A 24,952-nucleotide genomic window follows, 5' to 3' on the forward strand; every position below is an offset into this window, starting at 1 on the left:
TCATGTTATGTTATCTAACTCAGAATTTCTCTCCCTCCACCAAGTAGTGTACACGTCAAATCCTTATACACTTTCTCTACCAGACAGGCATGGCCATGGCCTGCAAAGTTAGAGAGAGAAAGGAAGTGACTTTGATGATGTTTGAGCGTGGAACCACTGCAGTAGATCAGGAGATATCAGAAAATGCAGAGAGAGAAAGACAGAAACACTCCTAACTTTTCTTCCCTATAAAGTTCTCTCTCTCTCTCTCTCTTCCCTTTCTCTCTCCAAAGATGGACCCCATCAATTCTATTTCTACCCCAACTGTCACGTATTCTTCTACACTGTTACCCAACAACGACAACATCTTTGTAAAGCTCTTCTCTTTCACTTTCACTTTATCACCACCATCTCAGCCTTTCTCTCTCCTCTCATCTTCTCCCCCTTCTTCTTCTTCTTCTTCTTGTTCTTCCACTTTCTACAGTCTTTAATGGCTGCCCGTAATGTATGAGAAGTAGAAATTCTGCCGAAAAACTTAGTGGGTCGGTGGTGGATAAGCATTTTTTGGGGCATCTGACTCTTTCCTCCTTTTTGGTTGTCAAAAAAAAGATACCCACTGAAAAAGAAGTCTGTTTCTGAGCAGCTAATTGTTTTTGTTTTTGTTGAATTCGTTGTACAAATTTGATCCGGGTCTTTGCAAAAAGTGTTGCGTTTTGGCCTCTTTTGTCAGGAAAAAATATATATATAAAAAAAGAAATTTGCGTCCAATAGTTTGGTGCTGAAACTTTGACATTGAAGAACCATATAAAGGCTTTTTTTTTTTCCTCTCTTGGGAGTCCTTTTGTTAGAGTTTTTGTAGAGATTTATTTTGGTAACGGAGAGGGGTCATTTTCAAGGATCTATTTTGGTACAATTTGGAGAGTTAAATTTCTCAGTTTGCGTGCTTTGGCTTCTCTATGGTTGAAGCATTAGCCTTCAAAGTGGATTTTCATTCAATTAAAGGTGATTTTACTAGCCAAAATGGAGGGAAAAACAATCATTCCTTGGGAAAAAAAATCATTCCTTGAGTTCTGGAATTATGTGTTCAGAAAATGGTGGAATTTGGATCCGATTTGTGATTGTGGAATTTGGGTTTTTGTTTTTGAAGGCAAACTTGTTTCTTCTCTCTCAAGCTTTTCATCACATTTCTGGTCCTGACCCAGTTTCTGATTTTGGAAGTTGAAAAGGTTTGGCTATCTGGGCAGCAACTTTTTGTGAAGAAATTATGTGATGAGCTGTTTCAAGGCTTTTGTTAAAGGAGGTAAAGAAGAAAAGAAGGTTTGAATTTCTGATGCCTTAACATCCAAGGAAAGGCTTGGTGCCGTGAACTTCACTCTGCTTGAAAGCTTGGGATTTTGGAATTGGAATCTCTTGACTCCTGTACTAGATTATCCTAACAGCATTGTGAGTTCAAGGCATAAGGAATTTAGCTCTATCCCAGGTACTAAAACCATTTTATTTTATTTTATTTTACTCTACTTTTCATGATCAGGGCTATTTGGGTCCATCATTATTATTTTTTTTTTTTTCAACACCATTAGCTGTAAGTTTGCATCATTTTGTTTCCTTGGAAACACTTATATTCTACGCAGTTGCATTAGATATCATGTCAATAGAAACATGAATCAAATAAGAAATACTGATTTTATTTTAATGCTTTTGGTTTCCCTTTACAATGAGATCCATTATTGTTGATTGGAAATCCACTTTGTTTTCCTTTCTCTTTCATGTTTTTGGAAGAGGACTATATTTCTGTAAACTATTCTTTTAACTGATGTCTGTACAATTTTCTATTTCTGTTGATTGTTTCTCATGCAGCTCAGATTAGTAAGGAACACTTTTTTTTTTTTTTTTTTTTATAAAAAGAACCCCAATAAGATAGTTTTAACGAAGGAAAAGAAATCCTCGATTCATTATGGGTGCCAAGAGATCCCAGAGGCGCGCGGTGCGGTTTGAGAAAGATCAATCAGGATGTATGTGGGGTTTGATTAGTATGTTTGACTTCCGCCATGGTCGATCTACGCGGAAGTTGATTGCTGATAGGAGGCATGGAAGCAAGCATACTCTTGGTAAGGACTCTATTCCATTCCTGGTGAACTTGTTGATTTAGATATGTAGATTTGGGATAAATAAATGACAGCTAGGCGCGAGGTTTTTGTGGTTTTCTATTCGCAACTTTCTTGTGACCTCAATGAATTCAGGAGTGATGATGTCTTCTCATATCTTATTGCTGGTGTTTTGTCTAGGACTTATTGAAGACTTCACGTCTTTTGAATTATGATTGCAGAGTAGACTAGGAAATTCACAGTTTAATTCGTCCTAAAAACTATATTCTGAACAGTTGTTGAAATTTTTAGCTTTTCCTTATCTGCAGGTACTGGAATTTCAAAGAATAAGTTTGAAGTATTGAGTAATTTGGAAGAAAACTGTCAAGGCACCATTGTAAGTGTTCCAAGTTACAAATGAGTAAATAAGCCAGCCAAAAAAACAAACTTAAAAAGTAGCATTAACATGGATCTACGTGGATAGTAGATTTTAGGTCTGTTCTAGTACATGTATAAGATCAAATCATAATAATCATTAGCAAGTAAAAAAAAAGCTTACTAACATCCTTTGAGAACGAAAGAGAATCTTGCCCAACGCTTTCTATTGACATTATTTATTCATAGGGCTAAAAACAACTCATTTTAACATTAACCGTAGCGTGCTAATATTTGCAGTGTGAGTAACAGAGGCTAAAGAGCTGTGAAAAGAAATTATTAGGGATACCTCAAGCGCTATAAATCCCGCGTTAAGCCCGGAATGTCAACGAACCAAACTTCAACAGCAATGAGCGATATAGAGAAACTACCAGAACAGGGCAATGAGCAGTAGCAAACCTTAGAAAATACAAATAATCAAGTTACCGATCCAGTAAAGTCATAGATACAATATCAATATAGAAAATTTAAAAGTTATGGCCAGAGACTGATAAAAGTAGGTGGAGCTCTCAGATTTTGGCTAAAGTGGTTGATATGAACGGATTGAATATCAACAACAGTGTCAGCTAATGGAAACATAATGAATTAAGAAACCTTGTGAAATAGAAATAAATAAATGAGTGACTAAATACAGTGACCACGGCAATGGAAAGAAAAAAAAAAAAGAACTGAAAAAATCAATAAATATAAATATGATAGTATGTTTATGTAAGAATGGTGGTTCAGGTATTCAATATTTTCAGCAATGTGTGATAAATCACACATTGTGGCTGCCTACTAAGGGCAACTGCACAAAAGGATGACCAATTGTATCAATCACACAAAGTATAATTTGCATACGACACCAACGTAAATAGCTTGAATAATATGTAAAGTTGTTCAAAGGCAACCAAGTGAATTAAAGATAAGGCCGAAAAGAGAAGAAAACAACATGAAAGGCATAGTGTAACACAGATTATTTGAAAAAATAAAATAGGAAAAATAGAGAAAAGATAGGTAGTAAACAACAACAAATAGAGGAATAAAAAGGTGATGAATAGAATAGAGAATCGAAATGAAATAATAAGGCTTGTCTTTTTATTTTTTTCGTGGAGGGAATTTTTTTTGTATGAAATGATAAGAATGGAATAAGGAACCGGAAGGTCAGCAATAGAAAAAGGAAGCTATTGCATGTACAAACAGGTCTTGAATGAAACGGTAAATAGGGAAAAACATTGGACAATTTGTTTTTTTTGTTTTTTTTTTTTTTTTTTTCCCAAACAGGAAAATGGGCAAGCAAAGGCTTAGTAGTGGAAAAAGAGAAGTAGCATATGTATAAATAGTTTTTTAATAAAACCATAGATACTAAGAGGGTAAAAGGTGCATAATAAGTTTTTTTTCTTAAAAAAGAGGAGGACATATCCAAAAAGCTTTGTCGAAAATAACAAATAAAAGCTGATTCCAAGTAAGAAGTAAATATTCACGGCGATCTTTGAACAAATTACATAAAACTCAATACGCAAACATTAATTATAATCATCATTGCCACAAAAAAGAACTTTGCAAGACTAAAATGCGTTAAAGCTATATATAGAATAGAGGTAATACATCAATAAGGACTACATTTAAAAAAAATAATAATATATGTCAAAAAGGGATGAAGGATGTTTTTTTTTTTTTTTTTTTTTTGTATGAAGCAATAACAATAAAATTGCAGAATGAGGCTTCAACAGTAGAAAAATGAAACTAATAGAAGTAAATACAGTTATTTAATGAAGCAACAAAAACAAAAAAGGCAAAAAGCATAGAATGAGTAAGTACAACAAAGAAGAAATTATCAAAATATTTGAGTTAAGAAGAATGAATAAAAGCATATTCCAAAGAAGGCAAGGGAACTTGTAACAATCTATAGATAAATGTTATGAAACTGAATATGTCAAAAGTTTTACCTACTATTATCAATCTCTACCCATAACTTTTAAACTTTTTATATTGATATTCTATCTATGACTTCGCCAAAGTAGTATTGATCTTTGTTGTTCACGTTTCATTATTTCGTTCCATTTTTTGTTTTATTTACCTTATACATGATGTTCATATATTCACTGATATAGTAAATCAATACATCCATGTCAACAGCAGGGATTAAATAGTTGTAGATAGAGATTATTAACAGTACCTGAAATGGTATAAAGACTGTTTTAAGTCTAAAATATCAGCCAACCAAACAGAAGCAAAAGGACTGAAAGATACAGAGATAAAGGAGTGAAAGATACAAAGATAAAGGAGTAAATGGGATGAAGCAGTAAATGATGGACAATGTAATAGAGCAGTAAATGATGCGAGGTGAGATAGGGGACTAAGAGGCCAAATGAAAGAAAAAGAAACAGGGATATGTATGTTAGATTCATATGCAGTAACATTCTTAAATAGAGAACGACGGACTAAATGGACAGCCTCTAACAACAGGACACGTAAGAAGGCAAAGTCGGTTCACAAAATGTAAACAACGAAAATTCCCTAACAAAATAATAAAAATAATGCATTATCGAGAATAAGGAAAAGCAAAAAAAAAGAAAGAAAACGTAAATATAACAATTATCCTAGCGCAAGGAAAAGAGAGAAGAAAAAAAAGAGACAAAGCAAAATAATTTTTTTCCCAAAATTTCTCACCCATTTCACAGAATGCAGAAAAAAGAGAAAAAAAATCAAGGATTCATTTAATACCTCTGCAACAGGATCAGTACAAATCATGAACGTGGCAAGACAAATGAGCACTACAAAGAAAAGCAAGGAAAAAGAAAGAAAACGTAAATATAACAATTATCCCAGCGCAAGGAAAAGAGAAAAGAAAAAAAGAAGGTAGAAAAAAAAGAGACAAAGTAAAATAATTTTTTTCCCAAAATTTCTCACCCATTTCACAGAATGCAGAAAAAAAGAGAAAAGAAAATCAAGGATTCATTTAATAGCTCTGCAGCAGGATCAGTAAAATTCATGAACATGGCAGGATAAATGAGCACTACAAAGAAAAGCAAGAAAAAAGAAAGAAAACGTAAATATAACAATTATCCCAGCGCAAGGAAAAGAGAAAAGAAAAAAAGAAGGTAGAAAAAAAAGAGACAAAGCAAAATAATTTTTTTCCCTAAATTTCTAACCCATTTCACAGAATGCAGAAAAAAGAGAAAAAAATCAAGGATTCATTTAATACCTCTGTAGCAGGATCAGTACAAATCATGAACGTGGAAGGACAAATGAGCACTGCAAATATCACAGATAATCAACTCAATAAATACGGGAAAAAAATGAAGATTAGGCAGAGACAACACGAAACCATCCACATAAGGATCTTTATCATCAAGATCAGGCGGAGGCAACACGGAAGCACCCACATAAGGAACCCTGTCTTAACAAAAGGGCCAATCAAGATAAAAAATAGAAAATTACAAAAAAAAAAAAAATCATAAACATATGTGCCATCTAATCAGAAATTGCATCCACTTTTGTCAAATACTGAAAAATTTAAACAGATAACGCGTGGAAGCAAACAACAGGGAAAACCATAGAAAAAGACATCAAAAACAGTGGGAAAAAGAAACCTGAAGATGCAATGTCCTAAAAAAACAGAAAAATCAAAGAAAAAATGACAAAGCAAACCAACATCAAAGACACCTGCACCAAAACATAAATAAATTAAAGCATCATCCACTAAAACGACAGGAAAAAACCAAACTAAAATAGTAAATAAACACAATCAAAAAAGACAAGAGGAGGAAAGCATAAAATCACACAATTTCCTCCTAAATCAGATAAGAAAAGGGAAGAAAATCAATACACCAAAGAAAAGATACACGACATTGGCCGAAAGACCATAAGCATATCCGAGAAAATAAAGAGATGGGAAAGGAGGTAAGGGAAGCACAAAGAAAATGAAGAGGTCAAAGAGGCAAGAAAACGCAGGCCTTCAACGACAAGGGAGAGACAAAAAACACCGAACCAGAAAACCAAAGAAGAAAAGAAGATGAGAAAGGCAAAGAGACTGAGGGCATCAAAGAAGTCAACCGAAGACAACACAAAAACACCGAGATAAAAATTACTCTCTGAACAAAATGACCAATCCAGAGCGAGCATAAAACATTAGAGATCAATTTTTCAAAACCTAAATGCACTATCTAGTTAGAAATTGCATCCAATCTTAATAAATATTGAGAAATTTAACTACACAAAAAATAAAATAACCATGCACAAAAAAAAAAACAGATGAAAATCAAAGCAAACCCAAAACTAAAAATGTCCGAACAAACCAAAGAAAAGAGGCGGCAAAACCCAACAACATCACCCAAAATCACATGAGAGAGGCAACGAACATGAACCCATAAGAGAAAAAGCCCACAATACTCACCGAAGAACAATGAAGGAGGCGGAGAGAAAGGGCAAAAGAAGGAGGCGAAGAGAAAGAGCAGATGAAAGAGGAAAAACAATTTAGGGCTGCGATGAGAAGAAAACCGAGGAAAGATAACGCCCAAAAAGCCCACAATACTCGCCGAAGAACAATGAAGGAGGCGATGAGAAGAAAATCGAGGAAAGGTAATGCCCCCAAAGGAAAATGACGGAAAGCCCTCAAGACAGGAGTGAAAAGAAGAACAACGAAACAGGGGCAAAACCGTAAAATCAAGTTGAATCCCAAAACAAACTGAACGCTTAGGGCGCAAAACGACATAATAACCCCCGCACAGAAGAAAGGAACAATGGGGAAATAAGGGCAAAATGGTAACTTTACTGTAGAAGGAACAGTGAATTGTGTCTTGATGAATAGTAAACCCCAACTCTCCTTTAGTATATTTATAATTTCCAAAACATGGCTTCCTTTGATTGCAACATCTTCCTTTCCAAATTGGTTGACCTTCAAAGACAAAATGCGAAATGTATTCGTGCTTCAGAGCGATGCTAACTTTGCACAAAGTTTGGACTGATTTCTCAAACTTCATCTGCAACAACACCCGAATTTTATGTTGCGTTCTCTATTTCGCAATCTCCAGCTCCTCAATTTCTTTTCAAGTTTAGATTGTGTCTTGATGAATATTATGTTAGAGAGATTGTAATATATCTCTCAATCTTGATATCACAAATTGGATTAAAACACATTCGGGAAGAGTGGGCTGACGCAAGCACGCGCTGCAGGGCGCTGCAGCCTGCGCAAAACAGACCTCTCGGGTCTGTTTTGCTAGGCCTGCGCGCTGCAGCCTGCGCAAAACAGACCTCTCAGGTCTGTTTTGCTAAGCCCGCGCGCTGCAGCGTAAATTGTCGACGAAAAATGTGTTTTCGTGTGTTTTAGTGATCTGAAAAGGTCTCGAACCATTGCATCTATTTGTGATATGTTTTCTCACATATCTGAGTACTTATTAACAATAGAAATAACTATTGATATAAGTGCATAAACATATAAAAGATAACCATCAAATTGAAAAAGGTATCTTTATGTGAAAGGTTGTAACACTTAAAGAGGATGGATGCATCCCTCTCTTTATATGATGGACTTCAGAAAATACAGATATATAATTGTTCTGGAACTCAATATTTTTGCTGGATATTGTGTTCAAGGGTTTGTTGTATCTTGGGGGTAATTTGCCATTTAGAACTCGTTAGCAAACTTTGAGAAGTGAGGGCAAATAAAACCTTAAAGGAAAGTATTCCTATACGCCTCAAACCCTTCTTTCTGCATTCTCTATTCTTTTCATCCTCCCAATTCTGAATTTTTCTCCAACAATCTTTAAGGTTTTAATTTGTTGCAATGGAGGTTGAAAAGAACATGACGTCTTTCCTCAATCCTAATGTTCAACTTGATCGTTTTGATGGTACCAACTTCACCCGCTGGAAAGGAAAGTTGTTCTTCCTTCTCACCGTGCTTAAGATCGCCTACGTACTTAATCCGAAATTAGAGCCTCTTCCTGAACCAAAGGAGGATGATTCTGAAGAATTGAAGACTGCAAGGAAGAATCGAGGAGATGATGAAATCATGTGCCGGGGTCATATTCTCAACACTCTCTCCGATAGGCTCTACGATCTATACAACTCGATGGAGTCTCCGGTGAGGATTTGGAACGCTCTTGAATACAAATACAAAACTGAGAAGGAAGGTACGGACTAATTTCTCATCTTAAAATTTCTAGAATTTGTCATGGTTGATACCAAGTCCGTTCTAGATCAAATACATGAATTACAAGTCATTATTACTAAGCTTCGTGAATTGAAGGTTGAGATTTCTGAATCATTCTAAGTGGGGGCAATTATTGCTAAATTGCCTCAAAGTTGGAATGGTTATAGAAAGAAACTCCTTCATAGGAGAGATGACATAACTTTGGAGGAATTACAAAAACATTTGAGAATCGAAGAAGAGACTAAATCTCGTGATTCCAAGAACAAAAATGTAGATTCCTCTAAAGTTAATGTTGCCGAAGCTAGTAAGTTTTCAAAGAACTTCAAAGTCAATAATGACAAGAAGTTCAAAAAGCCCGGTAATGACCAAAAGAAATTTTCTGAAAATTGTTTCTTTTGTGGAAAGAAAGGTCATCGCCAAAATGACTGCAGATACAAGAAGAAAAAGGAAGAAGTGAACACCAACGTTGCCAATGCCGTTGAAGAGAAAACTGAAGACATATGTGCTATGGTCTCGGAATTGCAAATTGGCATGATTACCGAAACAAACATGGCTGCATTTAAATCCTCCGATTAGTGGCTAGTGGAAAAGGAAGGACAAACAGTTCTCATGGGGAACAATGATGCAGCGATGGTTGCCGGGAGAAGAGTGGTGGAGATTAACTTTACTTCCAGAAAGAAGCTTACATTGAACAATGTACTTCATGTTCCTGATATTAAGAAAAATCTTGTATCCGCTAGTCTTATGTGTAAGAATGGACTTAAGATTGTACTTGAGGGCAATAATTGTATAGTATCTAAGAATGTGATCTTTGTGGGAAAGGGGTATTCTTGTGATGGCATGTACAAACTAAGCGTTAATAATAAAGATGATGTGAATTCTCTTTATATTGTTGATTCTTTTGATGTTTGGCATGCACGTTTAGCACACTTAAATTTTAGATCTTTGAAATACATGTCTAAACATGGTTTGATTAATTGCAAAGATATTAAAAATGATAAGTGTGAAATTTGTATACAAGCAAAGATGACTAAGAAACCTTTTCCTAGAGCCGAACGTAATACTCAAATATTGGATATGAGATATTTGTGAGTATAATGGAATTTTGACTAGAGGAGGAAAGAGATACTTTATCACTTTTATTGATGATTGTTCTAGATATACTTATGTGTATTTACTTAGAACAAAAGATGAAGCCTTTGATAAATTTAAAATTTATAAGGCTGAAATTGAGAACCAAAAAGACAAGAAGATCAAAATGGTTCGAAGTGATAGAGGTGGTGAATATTTCTCAAATGAATTTGATGCTTTCTGTGAAGAGCATGGAATTATTCATCAACAGTCAGCCCGCCCCTTTTCTCAACAAAATAGATTGGCTGAAAGAAAGAATAGAATCTTTACCGATATGATTAACTCTATGCTTCTTAATTCTAAATTGCCTAATAATTTATGGGGGGAAGCTTTACTTACAGCATGTCATGTTCATAATAGGATTACATCTATAAAAATACATGTCTCTCCATATGAAGTGTGGAAAGGAAGAAAACCAAACTTGATGTATTTAAGGGTGTGGGGCTGTCTAGCCTTTTATAAAATTATTAACCCTAAATCATCAAAGTTAGGCGCTAGAGGTATTCGAAGTGTTTTCGTAGGTTATGCTGAAAATTTCAAGGCTTATAGATTATTGAATCTAGATTCTAATGTTATTGTGGAATCAAGAGATGTTGAATTTGTTGATAACAAGTTTAGCCTTGATTCTACCATTGAATTAGAATCTAATGTTAATCGACCATATGTTGACATTCCCGGTACCTCCACTAATAAAAGGAAAGAGTCTATGACATCTTTCGAACCGAGAAGAAGTCAACGTGAAAGAAAAGAAAAGAACCTAGCACCGGATTTTATTTCATCTCAAGCTTTAACCTTTTTGGTTGAAGGAGATAGAAATGGTGTACTTAATAAAATACCATTGTTGCTTAATGTAGAGGAAGATCCAAAGACATTTAATGAAGCTATGACTTCAAGGGATGCCTCCTTTTGGAGAGAGGCCGTGAATGATGAAATGGATTCGATTATATCGAATCAAACTTGGATCTTGGTCGATCTTCCTCCGGGATCAAAACCAATAAGCAACAAATGGGTGTTTAGGAGAAAGTACAATACCGATGGGTCTATACTAACATTCAAAGCTAGATCAGTAGCTAAAGGCTTTAAACAAAAGCGTGGTATAGACTATTTCAATACATATGCTCCGGTAGCTAGATTGACATCCATAAGAGTGCTATTTACAATTGCATCGATATGCAATTTGCATGTGCATTAAATGGATGTTAAGACGGCTTTTTCTAAATGGTGATCTTGATGAGAAAATCTATATGGAACAACCCGAAGGGTTTGTATTACTTGGAAATGAAAAGAAGGTTTGCAAGTTAGTCAAGTCACTTTATGGTTTAAAGCAAGCACCAAAACAATTACATGAGAAAATTGATAATGTCATTTTATCTCATGGTTTTAAGCATAATAATGCTGATAAATGCTTATACTCTAAATTTATAAATTGTTTTGGTGTGATAATATGCTTGTATGTTGATAACTTGCTCATTTTTGGAACAAACATGCAAGGGGTAAATGATACCAAGAAATATCTAATTTCACAATTTAAGATGAAAGATCTTGGTGAAGTAGATACTATCTTAGGCGTAAGAGTGAGGAAGTATAGTGGGGGTTACTCGTTGTGTCAATCTCATTATATTGAGAAGGTGCTTCTTAAATTCAATCATTTAAAGTTTAAAGAAGCAAATACCCCATATGATTCTAGTATTAAATTACTAGAGAATGCAGGCAGAGCTGTGGCACATCTTGAATATGCTAGTGCGATCGGTAGCTTAATGTATGCTATGTATTGTACAAGACCCGACATAGCATTTGCGGTATGCAAAATGTCTAGGTTCACGAGTAACCCGGGTATCGAACATTGGAATGCAATTGGACGAGTACTTGGTTATCTTAAAAGAACCATTAACTTGGGTTTGTCATATAATGACTATCCGACAGTACTTGAAGGGTACTCGGATGCAAGTTGGATAACAAGTGCAAGTGATAATAAATCTACATCCGGGTGGATTTTCACAATTGCAGGAGGAGCCATCTCTTGGGCTTCTAAGAGACAAACGTGCATAACTCACTCTACGATGGAGAGTGAGTTTATAGCACTTGCCGCTGCAGGCAAAGAAGCGGAATGGCTAAGAAATCTATTGCTTGCAGCTTGATATTGAGTTGTGGCCACAACCGATGCCATCTATTTCTTTGTACTGTGATAGTGAAGCTACTCTGTCTAGAGCTTATAACAAGGTTTATAATGGAAAATCTATACATATTAGCTTGAGACATGAATATGTTAAACAATTAATAACCGGTGGTGTTATTAATATTGTATATGTTAGGACAAACAAGAACCTAGCGGATCCTTTGACGAAAGGTCTTTCAAGAGACTTAGTCAAAGAAACATCTAGTGGAATGAGACTGAAACCTTTCTTTGAAAGAGTCACCAATGATGGTAACCCAACTATGCAATAGTTGTACCGCTATTCCATAGTTAAATGGATAAGAACAAATTATTGTTATGTGACCGGGTTAGCACCGAACTTTTATTAGTCCCTTCCAGGATATCGGTGCAAAAATAGCTACGTGTTTGAGGTTGAGTTTATACTCTTAATGAAGTTCGAGTCTCTTAGTAGCTAGAGATATAATTCGAACTTCACCTAAGTGAACATAAGGAGTGGTGTCGTTCCTAACAAGACCTTAGTTTAGTCTTGTAAATGTTCATGAATCCAAGATAGAGCACAAGGCCGGAATAGTGCTAAACGATTGGAACAGTTTTGAAATCTGGGATAACACTTATGTGATATATTTCCGGTATTTGCTTAAGAGACAAAGTTTAATGCAAAGCACACTATTGTCTTGTGAATACTTTGAAGTATAGTCACTAAGTAAAGGTTAAAATCGAAAGATACCTTCATGTATGTATGTGTTTATCGTTGTTAATTCTGAAGAAATATTACAATCTAGTGGGGGATTGTTAGAGAGATTATAATATATCTCTCAATCTTGATATCACAAATTGGATTAAAACACATTCGGGAAGAGTGGGCTGACGCAAGCACGCGCTGCAACGCGCTTGGGCGCTGCAGCCTGCGCAAAACAGACCTCTCGGGGCATGCGCGCTGCAGCGCACAGAAGCGTACGCTGCAGCGCGCGCCTGCGCGCTGCAGCCTGCGCAAAACAGACCTCTCGGGTCTGTTTTGCTAAGCCCGCGCGCTGCAGCGCAAATTGTCGACGGAAAATGTGTTTTCGTGTGTTTTAGTGATCTGAAAAGGTCTCGAACTATTGCATATATTTGTGATATGTTTTCTCACATATCTGAGTACTTATTAACAATAGAAATAACTATTGATATAAGTGCATAAGCATATAAAAGATAACCATCAAATTGAAAAAGTATCTTTATGTGAAAGGTTGTAACACTTAAAGAGGATGGATGCATCTCTGTCTTTATAAGATGGACATCAGAAAATACAGATATATAATTGTTCTGGAACTCAATATTTTTGCTGGATATTGTGTTCAAGAGTTTGTTGTATCTTGGGGGTAATTTACAATTTAGAACTCGTTAGCAAACTTTGAGAAGTGAGGGCAAATAAAACCTTAAAGAAAAGTATTCCTATACGCCTCAAACCCTTCTTTCTGCATTCTCTATTCTTTTCATCCTCCTAATTCTGAATTTTTCTCCAACATATTATTAGAACTAAGAAAAAAATATTATTTTAAATAGGTTACGATAAATGAATAATTTATCAATTTATCAGTAAATGAATAATTTATGAGTTTATGAAAAATTTATGTTTTTTATTACTTTTTTTACATGTACATTTTCTTTTACCAAGATTTAAGAGTTATAAATAAAAAAATAATGGTATGTGGTCAAAACTTAATATGTGTACAGACATTATTAAAAAAAATTAATTGTTGTTATGTACATGCAAAGAAGTCCAAAATTAATGTATATTGTACGTACATTTAACATGAAGGTTAATATGTACTTGTATATACAATAAATGTATTTTACAAATTTAATACCGTGAAAGATGAAGTGTTTTAAGATGTTAAAGCAATAATAACCTTAAATAACTACTTCCTACAACATGAAAAAATTGTCAGATGTAGTGCATGTTTTGTAAAAAATTAAAGACGAAGTTGAGTTCAATTTAGGTACAGAGAAAAAACAAATTATTTTAGACACATATTTTGTAAAAGAATTGAATTGAGAAAATAAAAGTTGTTAAAAAATTTATATTTTCACTTCGCTCTATAGAATTTGAAAAAAAAAATTATTTTTTGCATTTAAAAAAATTATTAATTTAATAGATTGACCTAAATTGAAACCAAAAATTTTAATTATTTAAACAAGATAATTAATTTAGGCCACGTTCAGTTTAGCGATTCGAGTTTTCAATTCGAGTTGAGATGCGACTTTATATGAGAGTTTTTACTTGTAGTAAAAAAAATTTAATGTGATTTTTTATGAGAACTTTTAACTGTAATAAAATTAAAATTAAAAACTCAAATCGATAAAATAAATGAGATCTTATTAAATATTTATTTATGGATATTTTACTGTACTCACTTTCTTACTACTACTAGTACATAAATTATTTTATAATTAATTTGCTTCATTTACACATTGGCATCATCATTGCCATATAAATCTGTCACTTCTATAGGTGATGAATTGGAGATAAATCCTAAAAGTTATTGCATTTCTTTTAAATAATTACCCAAAAAAAAAAACAGATGTAAATCTTAAATTTTTTTTATTAGAGAGATATTTAGTTCATAAATTAAAATTATGTGATTAAAATTATATTTAATTTATGTATATTTTTTATAAAAAAAAATACTGTATAACGAACTATAAAACATAATTCAAATCATAATTTGAATAATCCCAACCAAAATATCCCCTGAATCTCAAATATAAACCCGCGCTTTTGGACAGCGGTTCAACTTCAGGTAGAGTTTACCCAAAGCCCAAAGGGATCAAACTCCACTTGCAGTGAGTCTACTCCTTTGCATTTTACAGCACGGAAATCGGAATCCATGGCCGACCAACTCGAGCACCATGAAAACCCTAGCTTCTTCATCGCCGTTCACGTAGGCGCCGGATTCCACGCGCCTTCCAACGAGAAAGCCCTCAGGTCCGCCATGAAACGCGCTTGCCTCGCCGCCGCTTCAGTTCTCCGCAAGGTCTCCTTCTTAATCTCTCTCTCTCTCTTCCTGTTTGGTAAGAAAGAAATGGAGGGAAAATTTAAAAAGAAACAAAATCACGATTATAAAACTCAAGCTTCTGTTATTTGATCATCACTTTTTTTTTTTCGCTCTTTTGTTGTTTAGGGTTCTGGTAGATGTGTGGATGCTGTATCTGCTGCTATTCAAGTATTGGAGGTAAATCTTCGAATATGTATATTTCTTATAATCTGGAATTTATCGAAGTGTTTTATTACCGTCATTTCTCACTTTCTATATTCTAGTAGACTCTACAGTTAAAGAACTCTATTTAACAAATAAATTCGATATAGGATGATCCAAGCACCAATGCTGGCCGAGGCTCCAATTTGACGGAAGACGGGCACGTAGAATGTGATGCTAGCATTATGAATGGTGATACCGGAGCATTTGGAGCTGTTGGAGCGGTTCCAGGTAATCTCATGGCTGAATATTTCATGATTTAGCGCGAATGATAATGTTCTTGTGTCATTATAGTAATTGGTTTGTCTTTCTGATTTCATTTATCCTTTCAGTACCCTTGTTCTTATTTTAGTTACTGAACATCCCCCGCATATTTTCTAGACCAGGTGTGAAAAACGCCATTCAGATTGCTGCTTTATTGGTAAAGGAGCAAATGATGGGATCTTCTTTGTTGGGCCTAATACCACCCATGTAACGTTTGCTCCCCATTTAAATTTGTTGGACAATTATGAATTTCTATTAAATCATTGTTTGTATTTCCTTTCATTGTTTTTTCGGTATCCCTTGAAAAATTATAGGACTGGTTCTTCTAATTTTCACTCTCGTATTTCATCTTATTCCACTAAAAAAATTTTGTGTATGACTGACAAAGCATACGTGCTTTTGTTTTCAAGTAAAGCTTTCTATCTAACATTTTCATGACAGAACTCTGATAGAACCAACTTCTGATGAAGAAAAAATAATCGATGCCCGATTACATCTTCTATGCTTGCGAATAACAAATTTATAGGCGTCGCTATTCATTGTTTCCACTTCTTAGCTTTCTCATAGGGGAAATTTTCTCTTTTCCAGGTTCTTGGTTGGTGAAGGTGCCTGTGAATGGGCGAAATCCAAGGGTATTTCTGTGCTGGCAACAGCAAAAGAGGCCAATGAGGTTAGTCCTTGTACAATTTATTTCCTAACTTTGTGAGCCAATTATTTAGTTTTCTGTTTTACCTTTTATGAGAATTCTTGCTAATACTACGTTAATGTTATCAAATATATCTTTATAACATGTTAAAATTTTCATGTTTTAACGGGAGGTTTTCTCCTACATCTTAGTAGTATCAATTGATCTTGCTTATCTTGAAACAGTGGCTGGTGACTGAAAGGGCCAAAGCACAATGGAAAAAATACAAAGCAATGGTCAGTGATGCAAAAGCCAAGATGGAGAACTCCTCTATTGAACATCAATGTAGTCCCCAAGGGACTGCTGCAAAGTTAGGTATTGAATCATTATTTATTAGTTAACTCTTCAGCTCTTGTGTTTGATAGGATAGCATTATTTTCACTGAAATTTTTTTCTGCATAATTTTTTTTTTCCCCTTCTGGTAAAGGAAAAGGTTATGTAATTCACCCACCTCTGCACTTAGCATATGCTACTTGTATGCTATGCTGAGTCCTGACCTAGGAATAGCTAGACGACATAGTGTTGTATGCTATGCCAAGTCCTGACCTAGGAATAGCTAGACAATTCTCCAAGGGTTTTGTACATAATGTTTTCCTGGTTTGTTGTCGGCTAAATGTTTTTCTTATCAAACCATTGTCCATTCATCATGTTGTGCTTTTACTTGTTCAATTCGTTGTTTTTGGTTGATATGCCAAGATTCTTATTTATAAAACTCGTTTAAGTAATATTTTTGTTTCTACTTATTATACTTGCACGTTGTTTTAGAAAAGGAAGGTCAGCCATTTTATCCATCAAAAAGGGATGTGCCTGAAGAAGATTCCATCATGGACACAGTCGGAGTTATTTGTGTTGACACTGAAGGACATATAGCATCTGGAGCCTCGAGTGGGGGAATCGCTTTGAAGGTAATAGCTTATATTATTTGATATTCGGGTTCGCATCTGTTTTGGAAAACTTACATCTCTTTTTGTTTAATTAAAAAATTACAGGTCAGAGGACGTGTTGGATTAGCAGCAACGTATGGTTCAGGTTGTTGGGCATCCTCTAAAGGTCCTTTTGGAGCTCCATTTGTAGTTGGCTGTTGTGTGAGTGGTGCTGGTGAATATTTAATGAAAGGATTTGCTGCTCGAGAGTGCTGTGTCTCTTCATCCATGTATGTTTGGCTTCATTGATTTCACGAATGTGTGCTTCCTAGACTATTAAGATAGCTACTTTCTCCATCTCTCTAAGTTGGGTAATGAAATGAAAGAATTTTTGGCAAGAAAAAGATATAATGTGGAAATTTTGCCTCTGCTTATCCCTATATAGCCCTGTATGTGTAGCTTACACAGTTTTATACAACACTTAGTTCACAGGTTGGTCCTGCCTCAGCTTGCAACAAAGTATTACGGTCTTTTGTTCAAGATAGCGATCATAATGGTACTGACAAGAGTGCTGGTATTCTACTTGTGCAAGCGGACACTCCGGTGGTGAGTTTCCAAGTCCTTTCCTGACTGGAGCTTTTTATGTTAGCTTGTCTCGAAAAACTAATATAGCAGATCTGTTAGACCTCCGGTACGGAAGGTTTATGTTAGGAGGGCCAAGAGAGGAATTGAGATGGGCCCAGGCCCAAATGAGATGGATCAGGAAGGGAGCGTGGCAAGCACGAAGGGCCCATATGGGAGGTGCGCGAAATTGGTTAGAGGATCGGTGGTTATATGGGGAGCATCGAGGAAGGGGAGAGGTATCGAATTTGGTGCTGGAATTGATCACTGGGAGGTTGTGGGATTCCTCGAAAATCCCTTTTTATCTTTCTTTCCTGTATTCTTGCATTTATGGTATTCTTCCTTCGTTTTCACTATCTTCAGAGCTATGATGAAGCTCTTGATGTTATTGGAGTAATTTGAATTCAATAAAGAAGGCTATTGCCACTTTTCAGTCAACTTTTGTTAGCTAAATTCAACAGTAGTGACTAGAATCCTAACATTTGGTATCAGAGCCAGCGATCCATGGCTCACAGTGCGACGGCAACAAGCACCACGGAGCGCATCTCTGGTTTGGAGGGTGACCTCGAGTTGATCAGGGAGACAGTACGTTTGATGGGAGCGATGGTGGATCATGTACCGCAGCTACAGGAGGACGTGGAGGCCTTGGGAATCCAGATCGGGGACGTACAAGGGTCCTTTCTCCGACTAGAAACTATGCTGGGTCGCCACCTTGAGGCCCAGCCGCCGATGCCCCAGCGGCGGGAACATGGACGTGACCGGGAGCGGCGGATGCAGAACGAGTCGCCAGAACGGGGCCGCGGACGGACAGATCATCGGGGAAGACGACTTGAGCTGCCAATATTCCAAGGGGACGACCCGTATGGTTGGGTGTTCCACGCAAAGTGTTACTTCGCCATTAACGGAGTCGAGGAGGGGGAGAAGGTAATGGCTGCTTCGGTTTGCATGGAGGGAAGGGCCCTCAGCTGGTTCCAGTGGTTGGATTCACAGGTGCCGTTTGCCGGTTGGTGTGACTTGAAGGCATCTATTCTCCACCGCTTCAGCCGCACGAAGGACGGCGACCCGATAGAGAGGTTGATGGCGCTGCGGCAGGACAGCACGGTGGCTGATTACCGCAACCGCTTTGAGCCTCTGGCAGCGTCCATGAGAGGTATTCCTGAACCTATTTTTCGTGGAGCTTTTCTTAATGGGTTACGGGAGGATGAGGGCTGAGGTTAAATTGCATCGGCCCATTAACCTCCATGAGTTTATGGATCTGGCCCAACAAATTGAGGATAGGAACGAGGCTGTAGAAAGACTTAGGAAAGGGAAGATGGGCCGGGGGTGGAGATATGAGGAATTGGGGAAGGGTATGGGCTTGAGTGAAAAGCCCAGCCTCGTTCTAGGATCTTCTGGGAACTCCCTTCAGTCCAACTTAGGAAAGGAGTCGGTTCCCACCCACCGACCCCGAGTGTGGCCCTCGCAGTAGACAGGGACCTTAGAAGGGGGTGGGGCTGGTTTCAGGAAGCCTACCGATGACGAGATTCAGCACCGACGGGCCAAGGGGCTGTGTTATAGGTGCGACGAGAAGTTTAGTCCAGGGCACCGATATAAGAATCGGCAGTTGCAGGTGCTGTTGGTTTCGGAAGAAGACGGAGAAGATGATGAGGAATCGGCAGAGGCGGTGGAGCCACCCACAGAAGAGGTCGAAGGGGTGGCAGGCCTCTCTCTCAATTCATTGATAAGAATTTCATCTTCTAACACCCTGAAGCTGAAAGGGACCATTGGAAGTCGCGAGGTGATGGTTTTGGTGGACAGTGGGGCTTCACACAATTTCCTATCTCTAAGGGTCGTGAGAGAGCTGCAAATTCCCATGGCAGCTACGGGTAGCTATGGAATTCAGGTAGGCAACGGCGCCTGTTTTAAACGACAGGGAGTGTGTAAGGGGGTAGAGCTCAGGATCCAAGGGTACAAGGTTTTAGGGAATTTCGTTCCCTTTGAATTCGGGTGTGCTGAGGTGGTTCTGGGGGTAACATGGCTACAAACGCTGGGGGAGGTCAGGGCCGACTGGCAAAAGTTTACCCTGAAATTCAAGTCGGATGCGGGGTGGATTTGTTTAAGGGGAGACCCAACGTTGAAGTTGGAGCCAGTGAGTTTACGGACCCTATCCTGGACATTCCACGGGGATATGGCAGGGGCATTTTTGGAAATATATGCACTCGAAGGAGGGGTGGGTGACGAGTTCCAAGCCAAGGAACTCGAGGCTTTACAGGAGGTCTTGGCCCAGTTCGCTATTGTGTTTGAGGCACCGAATGGTCTACCGCCAAACCGGGCACGGGATCACCAGATCGTTCTCAAACCAGGGGCGGAACCGCCTAACATTCGGCCGTACAAGTACCCCCAAGTGCAGAAGAGCGAGATAGAGAAGCTCGTGGCTAAAATGTTGGCTTCTCGGGTCATTAGGCCGAGCAGTAGCCCTTTCTCCAACCTTGTTCTATTAGTTAAGAAAAAGGACGGAAGCTGGCGTTTTTGCGTGGATTATCACGCCCTTAACCATCTCACGATACCGGATAAATTTCCAATTCCCGTCATCGACGAACTTTTGGACGAATTACATGGGGCGGCAGTATTTTCGAAATTGGACTTGAGGGTGGGGTATCATCAAATTCGAGTCAGGGAATTTGATGTGGAAAGGACTGCATTCCGAACGCATGAGGGGCACTACGAATTCTTGGTCATGCCGTTCGGTTTGAAAAACGCCCCCGCCACGTTTCAAGCGCTTATGAATAAGGTTTTCCAGCCTTACCTGTGCCGTTTTGTATTGGTATTCTTTGATGATATCTTGGTTTATAGCCACACTTGGGAGGAGCATCAGGAGCATCTCGTTGCAGTCCTGAAGGTCTTAAGAAATGAGCAGTTATTCGCAAACCGGAAGAAATGTGCATTCGGGCAGCAACGACTGGAGTACTTGGGGCATGTGATCTTGGCCGCTGGGGTGGCGGCTGATCCGGCTAAGATAGAGGCCGTTGTGGCTTGGCCCACTCCCAAGAATGTCCGTGGGGTTAGGGGATTTCTGGGGCTAGCCGGTTATTACCGGCGATTCGTTTGCAACTTTGGACAGTTGGCGAGACCCATGACCGAACTACTCTGACGTGGAGAGTACAAATGGACTCAGGAGGCAGGGGCCGCATTTGACGCACTTAAGCATGCCATGACCACCCTGCCGGTCCTTGCAATGCTAGATTTCTCGAAGCTCTTCGTGGTGGAAACGGACGCCTCCGGCTCGGGTTTGGGCGCAGTACTAATGCAGGAAGGGAGGCCCATTGCCTTTTTCAGGAAGGAGTTGTCGGGATCTACACGGCTCCAGTCAGTGTACGAGCGCGAGCTCATGGCAGTCGTTTTGGCTGTACAAAAGTGGCGCCACTACTTGCTGGGGTGCCACTTTGTGGTGAGAACCGATCAACAGAGCTTAAGGTTTCTTATGGGTCAACGGCTCCTACCTCCCGAACACCTCCGCTGGGCCATTAAGCTTTTTAGCTATGATTTTGAGCTGCAGTACAAGCCGGGAGCGTCGAACCGGGTCGTTGATGTGTTGTCCCGGCGCGGGTAAGGCGTTGCGATGGAGTTGACTGCCCTGTCCATACCGCAACTAGTAAACTGGTCTGTGATTCAGAAGGAGCAGCGGCAAGATGAGGAGTGCGTGGCATTAATTGGTAAGTTGGGTAGGGGTGAGGAAGTGGCACCCGGATTCTCATTACATCAGGATCTCTTGTGCTACCAGGGCAGGGTCGTTTTACCACGTGGGTCACCATGGATACACAGGTTGTTGCACGAATTCCACGATTCTGCTTTGGGGGGACACTCAGGTTTTTTGCGGACATATAAGCGTGTGGCAAACAATTTGTTTTGGCGGGGAATGAAGGGAGACATCTGCGCATATGTGGCTAACTGCTCTGTTTGTCAACGCTCCAAATCAGAGGCCTTGGTTCCTGCGGGGTTGCTGCAACCATTGCCTATTCCGGTGAGGGTGTGGGAGGATATTTCCATGGATTTTATATGTGGCTTGCCTCGGTCCCAAGGTATGGACACTATCCTAGTGGTAGTAGATCGACTGTCCAAGTACGCTCATTTCTTGCCACTGTCTCATCCATTCACAGCCAAGAGAGTGGCTGAGGCGTTTGTTCGAGAAGTGGTAAGACTCCACGGCATCCCATGTTCCATCATCACAGATCGAGATCCGCTCTTCATGAGTCTTTTTTGGCGTGAACTGTTTCGTGCACAGGGCACTCAGTTCCGCTTACCACCCTGAGTCCGATGGACAAATTGAAGTTGTAAACAGGTGTTTGGAAGTATACCTCCGTTGTTTCGTTAGTGACAAACCTCGCGCGTGGCTCCAGTATCTGCCGTGGGCCGAATTTTGGTTCAATACTACCTGTAATGCTTCAACGAAGCATTCCCCATTTCAGGTGGTCTACAGGTAGGAACCACCTACAGTTTCCAGATTCCAAGATTCCCCCTCGGCCGTAGAGGATGTTAACCTGCAGCTTCAACAACGGAATGAGTTCCTGGACGTTCTCAAGGGACATTTGGTGCTGGCTCAGCAGCGTATGAAAAGGTTTGCGGACGCTCACCGCCGAGAACTGTCCTTCTCTCCGGGGGATCGTGTTCCTTCTCAAGTTGAGGCCCTACCGCCTTAAATCCTTGGCACGGCGGCCGAACGAGAAGCTGGCCCCACGTTTTTACGGACCTTTTGAGGTCCTGGAGAAGATAGGCGAGGTAGCATATCGCCTATAGCTACCAATTGGCGCTCGGATTCACCTGGTTTTTCACGTTTCTCAGCTGAAACCATTCAAGGGTAGTGACCCCAGGTGTCAGCCACTCCCACCTTAGCTCTCGGATGCATTGGAGCTGCAGGTTGAACCTTCCGAGGTCATCCGGGGCCGGTGGACCTCCTGGGGTGGGAAGCAAGTGGCGGAGATTTTGGTTAAATGGAAGGGACTGCCGGATTAGGAGGCTACGTGGGAGCATCTAGACGTGTTTCAGGCCCAATTTCCCCACCACAACCTTGAGGACAAGGTTGTCTTCGAAGGGGGCAGTGATGTTATACCTCCGGTACGGAAGGTTTATGGTAGGAGGGCCAAGAGAGGAATTGAGATGGGCCTAGGCCCTAATGAGATGGATCAGGAAGGGAGCGTGGCAAGCACGAAGGGCCCATATGGGGGAGGTGCGTGAAATTGGTTAGACGATCGGTGGTTATATGGGGAGCATCGAGGAAGGGGAGAGGTATCGAATTTGGTGCTGGAATTGATCCCTGGGAGGTTGTGGGATTCCTCGAAAATCCCTCTTTATCTTTCTTTCCTATATTCTTGCATTTCTGGTATTCTTCCTTCGTTTTCACTATCTTCAGAGCTGTGATGAAGCTCTTGATGTTATTGGAGTAATTTGAATTCAATAAAGAAGGCTATTGCCACTTTTCTGTCAACTTTTGTTAGCTAAATTCAGCAGTAGTGACTAGAATCCTAACAAGATCTTTCTTTAGGTTTCAGGAAGTTTTCTAAAGCTGAAAGCCGTAGAGATAGCAGCTGCTTATTCTTCTTTATCCTTTGGAATTGGCTATTTTGGAAGCTCTATGGAGCGGCCCAAGGTACTAATGGATGTTTGATTTTTTACATTAACAGTTGTAATTTGTCTGTTTTCTTTTGTCTCCATTTCGGTTTCTCTTTTTTTGAGAAAGAAAGTTTACTTGATAGCTTTATTTGTGGCTTAGTTTGGATTTGAAGGAACTTATGTAATCCATCAAGAATTATAATTGAAATGATAATCCGCCAACCCCATGAATATGATTTAGACGGCAGCGGGGTTGTGCTTTCACACTCTTCACTGCACTCTGAAAAATACTTGCTAAGTTATCAGTTCATCCTTGTTCCATCGCTTTTATTTTATTTTATTTTTTTTTGACATCCAGAAATCCTCAAACTCACTTTATGAGTATCACTTCTATAGTTAAATTAGGTGCTCTTTTAATTGTCAACATATTGATCTCTGACAAAACTGTAGCAACCATACTATAATTTACAAATTATTTATTTATTTATTCAGGTTTCAATCCCAAGGCGTAAAGAGCAAAACAGGACAGGGATAGACCATTTTGAAGCACGAATTGATCTTTCTGGTGAAAGCTGATGTGAATGCAACAGTGTGCATATAAAAACACTGCATTGAGTGCATACTGTGACCAAAATTTTCAGTTCCGTGACGGATGAGCTAAGCTTGATCGTCCATGAATCAAGATTCAGCAATATCTGATGTTTTTTCAAGAGATCGGACATTACTGTTAGTGTTACAATGGATTTGACTTCATATGTTAAAGCAAAGGTCATATTTGTTGCGACGACTGCAGAATCTTAATGCAGAAGCACCCTTAATCAGATGGATTCCTTACAAGCTTACTGCTAAAAAATTGAACGATTGTACTTCAAGAGGCTTCAAATTGTGAACCAAAAAAAAAAACACTAGTCATACCAATGTCAAATGATTTGATTAAATTTGTTGTAGCTCTTCACAATTAATTCAACCTTTTGTTTTCGTTTGAGATGGTTATCTTTCTATTCAGCTGGTCCGATCCTCATATTTACTCCATGCTATTGTTGTACTGTAAGTTTGTTATAGTGTAACCGCAGTGATTTTTTGATTCATTTGGCGGAAAATAACTGAATCAACCCAGTTTCTCTATTAAAAAAAAAAAAAATCTGAATCAACCCAGTGACGTAAGCTAATGAGATAACGACAAAACCTCATCAGTGTTTAATCCTTTTGGGATGAAACTCACAAGTGTTCAATCAAAATGTAAGAATTTACTGGAATTATTAAAAAAAAAAAAGAAAGAGAATTTACCCGAATTATAAAAAAAAATAGAGAATTTATCGGTGTTTTTTTTTTCTTTTTCTTTTTTTTTTAAAGATATTATCTTACGTTTTTTTCCCTAATAAAAAAAATCACCGTTGTGTTTTATCAATTAGACAAAATTCAACTCTATTGTTAGAGACTTTGGGAAGAATGGAAAGGAATTAAGATTCATTCTCATGTTTGGTTGGTTTTAAGAAAAAGAATGGCCATTCAAAATGGAATAACTTTTCCATCAAATGGGTGAATCATCATTCTTTCCTCATATGAGAGGAATGCCCATTCCAAGCTCTTCTAATTTTCTTTTCCATCATTGCCTTTGAATATTATAATTATTATATTAATATTTATAATATGATAGTTATAATAAAAATTAAGATTTTATTATTTTAAATATATAATATTATAATTATAATTAGATATTATATTTTATAATATTATAATTAAGTATTTATATAATTACAATATAAATTTAATATAA

At 38.3% G+C, this 24,952-nt stretch overlaps 1 protein-coding gene and 1 long non-coding RNA gene across 2 annotated transcripts; both read left to right on the plus strand.

Moving 5' to 3' along the window:
• Positions 1–780: 780 nt before the first annotated feature.
• Positions 781–1,888, plus strand: LOC112093805. The gene is made up of 3 exons (XR_002903218.1): positions 781–981; positions 1,127–1,459; positions 1,837–1,888. It is a non-coding gene; the product is annotated as an uncharacterized LOC112093805 (long non-coding RNA).
• A 12,823-nt stretch (positions 1,889–14,711) lies between these two features.
• LOC21389983 (putative threonine aspartase) lies at positions 14,712–24,057 on the plus strand. Its single transcript, XM_024173005.1, is given in 11 exon segments — positions 14,712–14,934; positions 15,082–15,132; positions 15,267–15,387; positions 15,538–15,577; positions 16,009–16,090; positions 16,291–16,420; positions 16,871–17,010; positions 17,095–17,258; positions 17,454–17,574; positions 23,108–23,212; positions 23,668–24,057. Coding segments are annotated over 11 exon segments (1,185 nt in total). The 5' UTR covers positions 14,712–14,787; the 3' UTR covers positions 23,752–24,057.
• Positions 24,058–24,952: the final 895 nt, after the last annotated feature.

Source organism: Morus notabilis, unplaced genomic scaffold (genome assembly GCF_000414095.1).
Source record: "Morus notabilis unplaced genomic scaffold, ASM41409v2 Scaffold215, whole genome shotgun sequence".
In the NCBI taxonomy this organism is placed as follows: domain Eukaryota; kingdom Viridiplantae; phylum Streptophyta; class Magnoliopsida; order Rosales; family Moraceae; genus Morus; species Morus notabilis.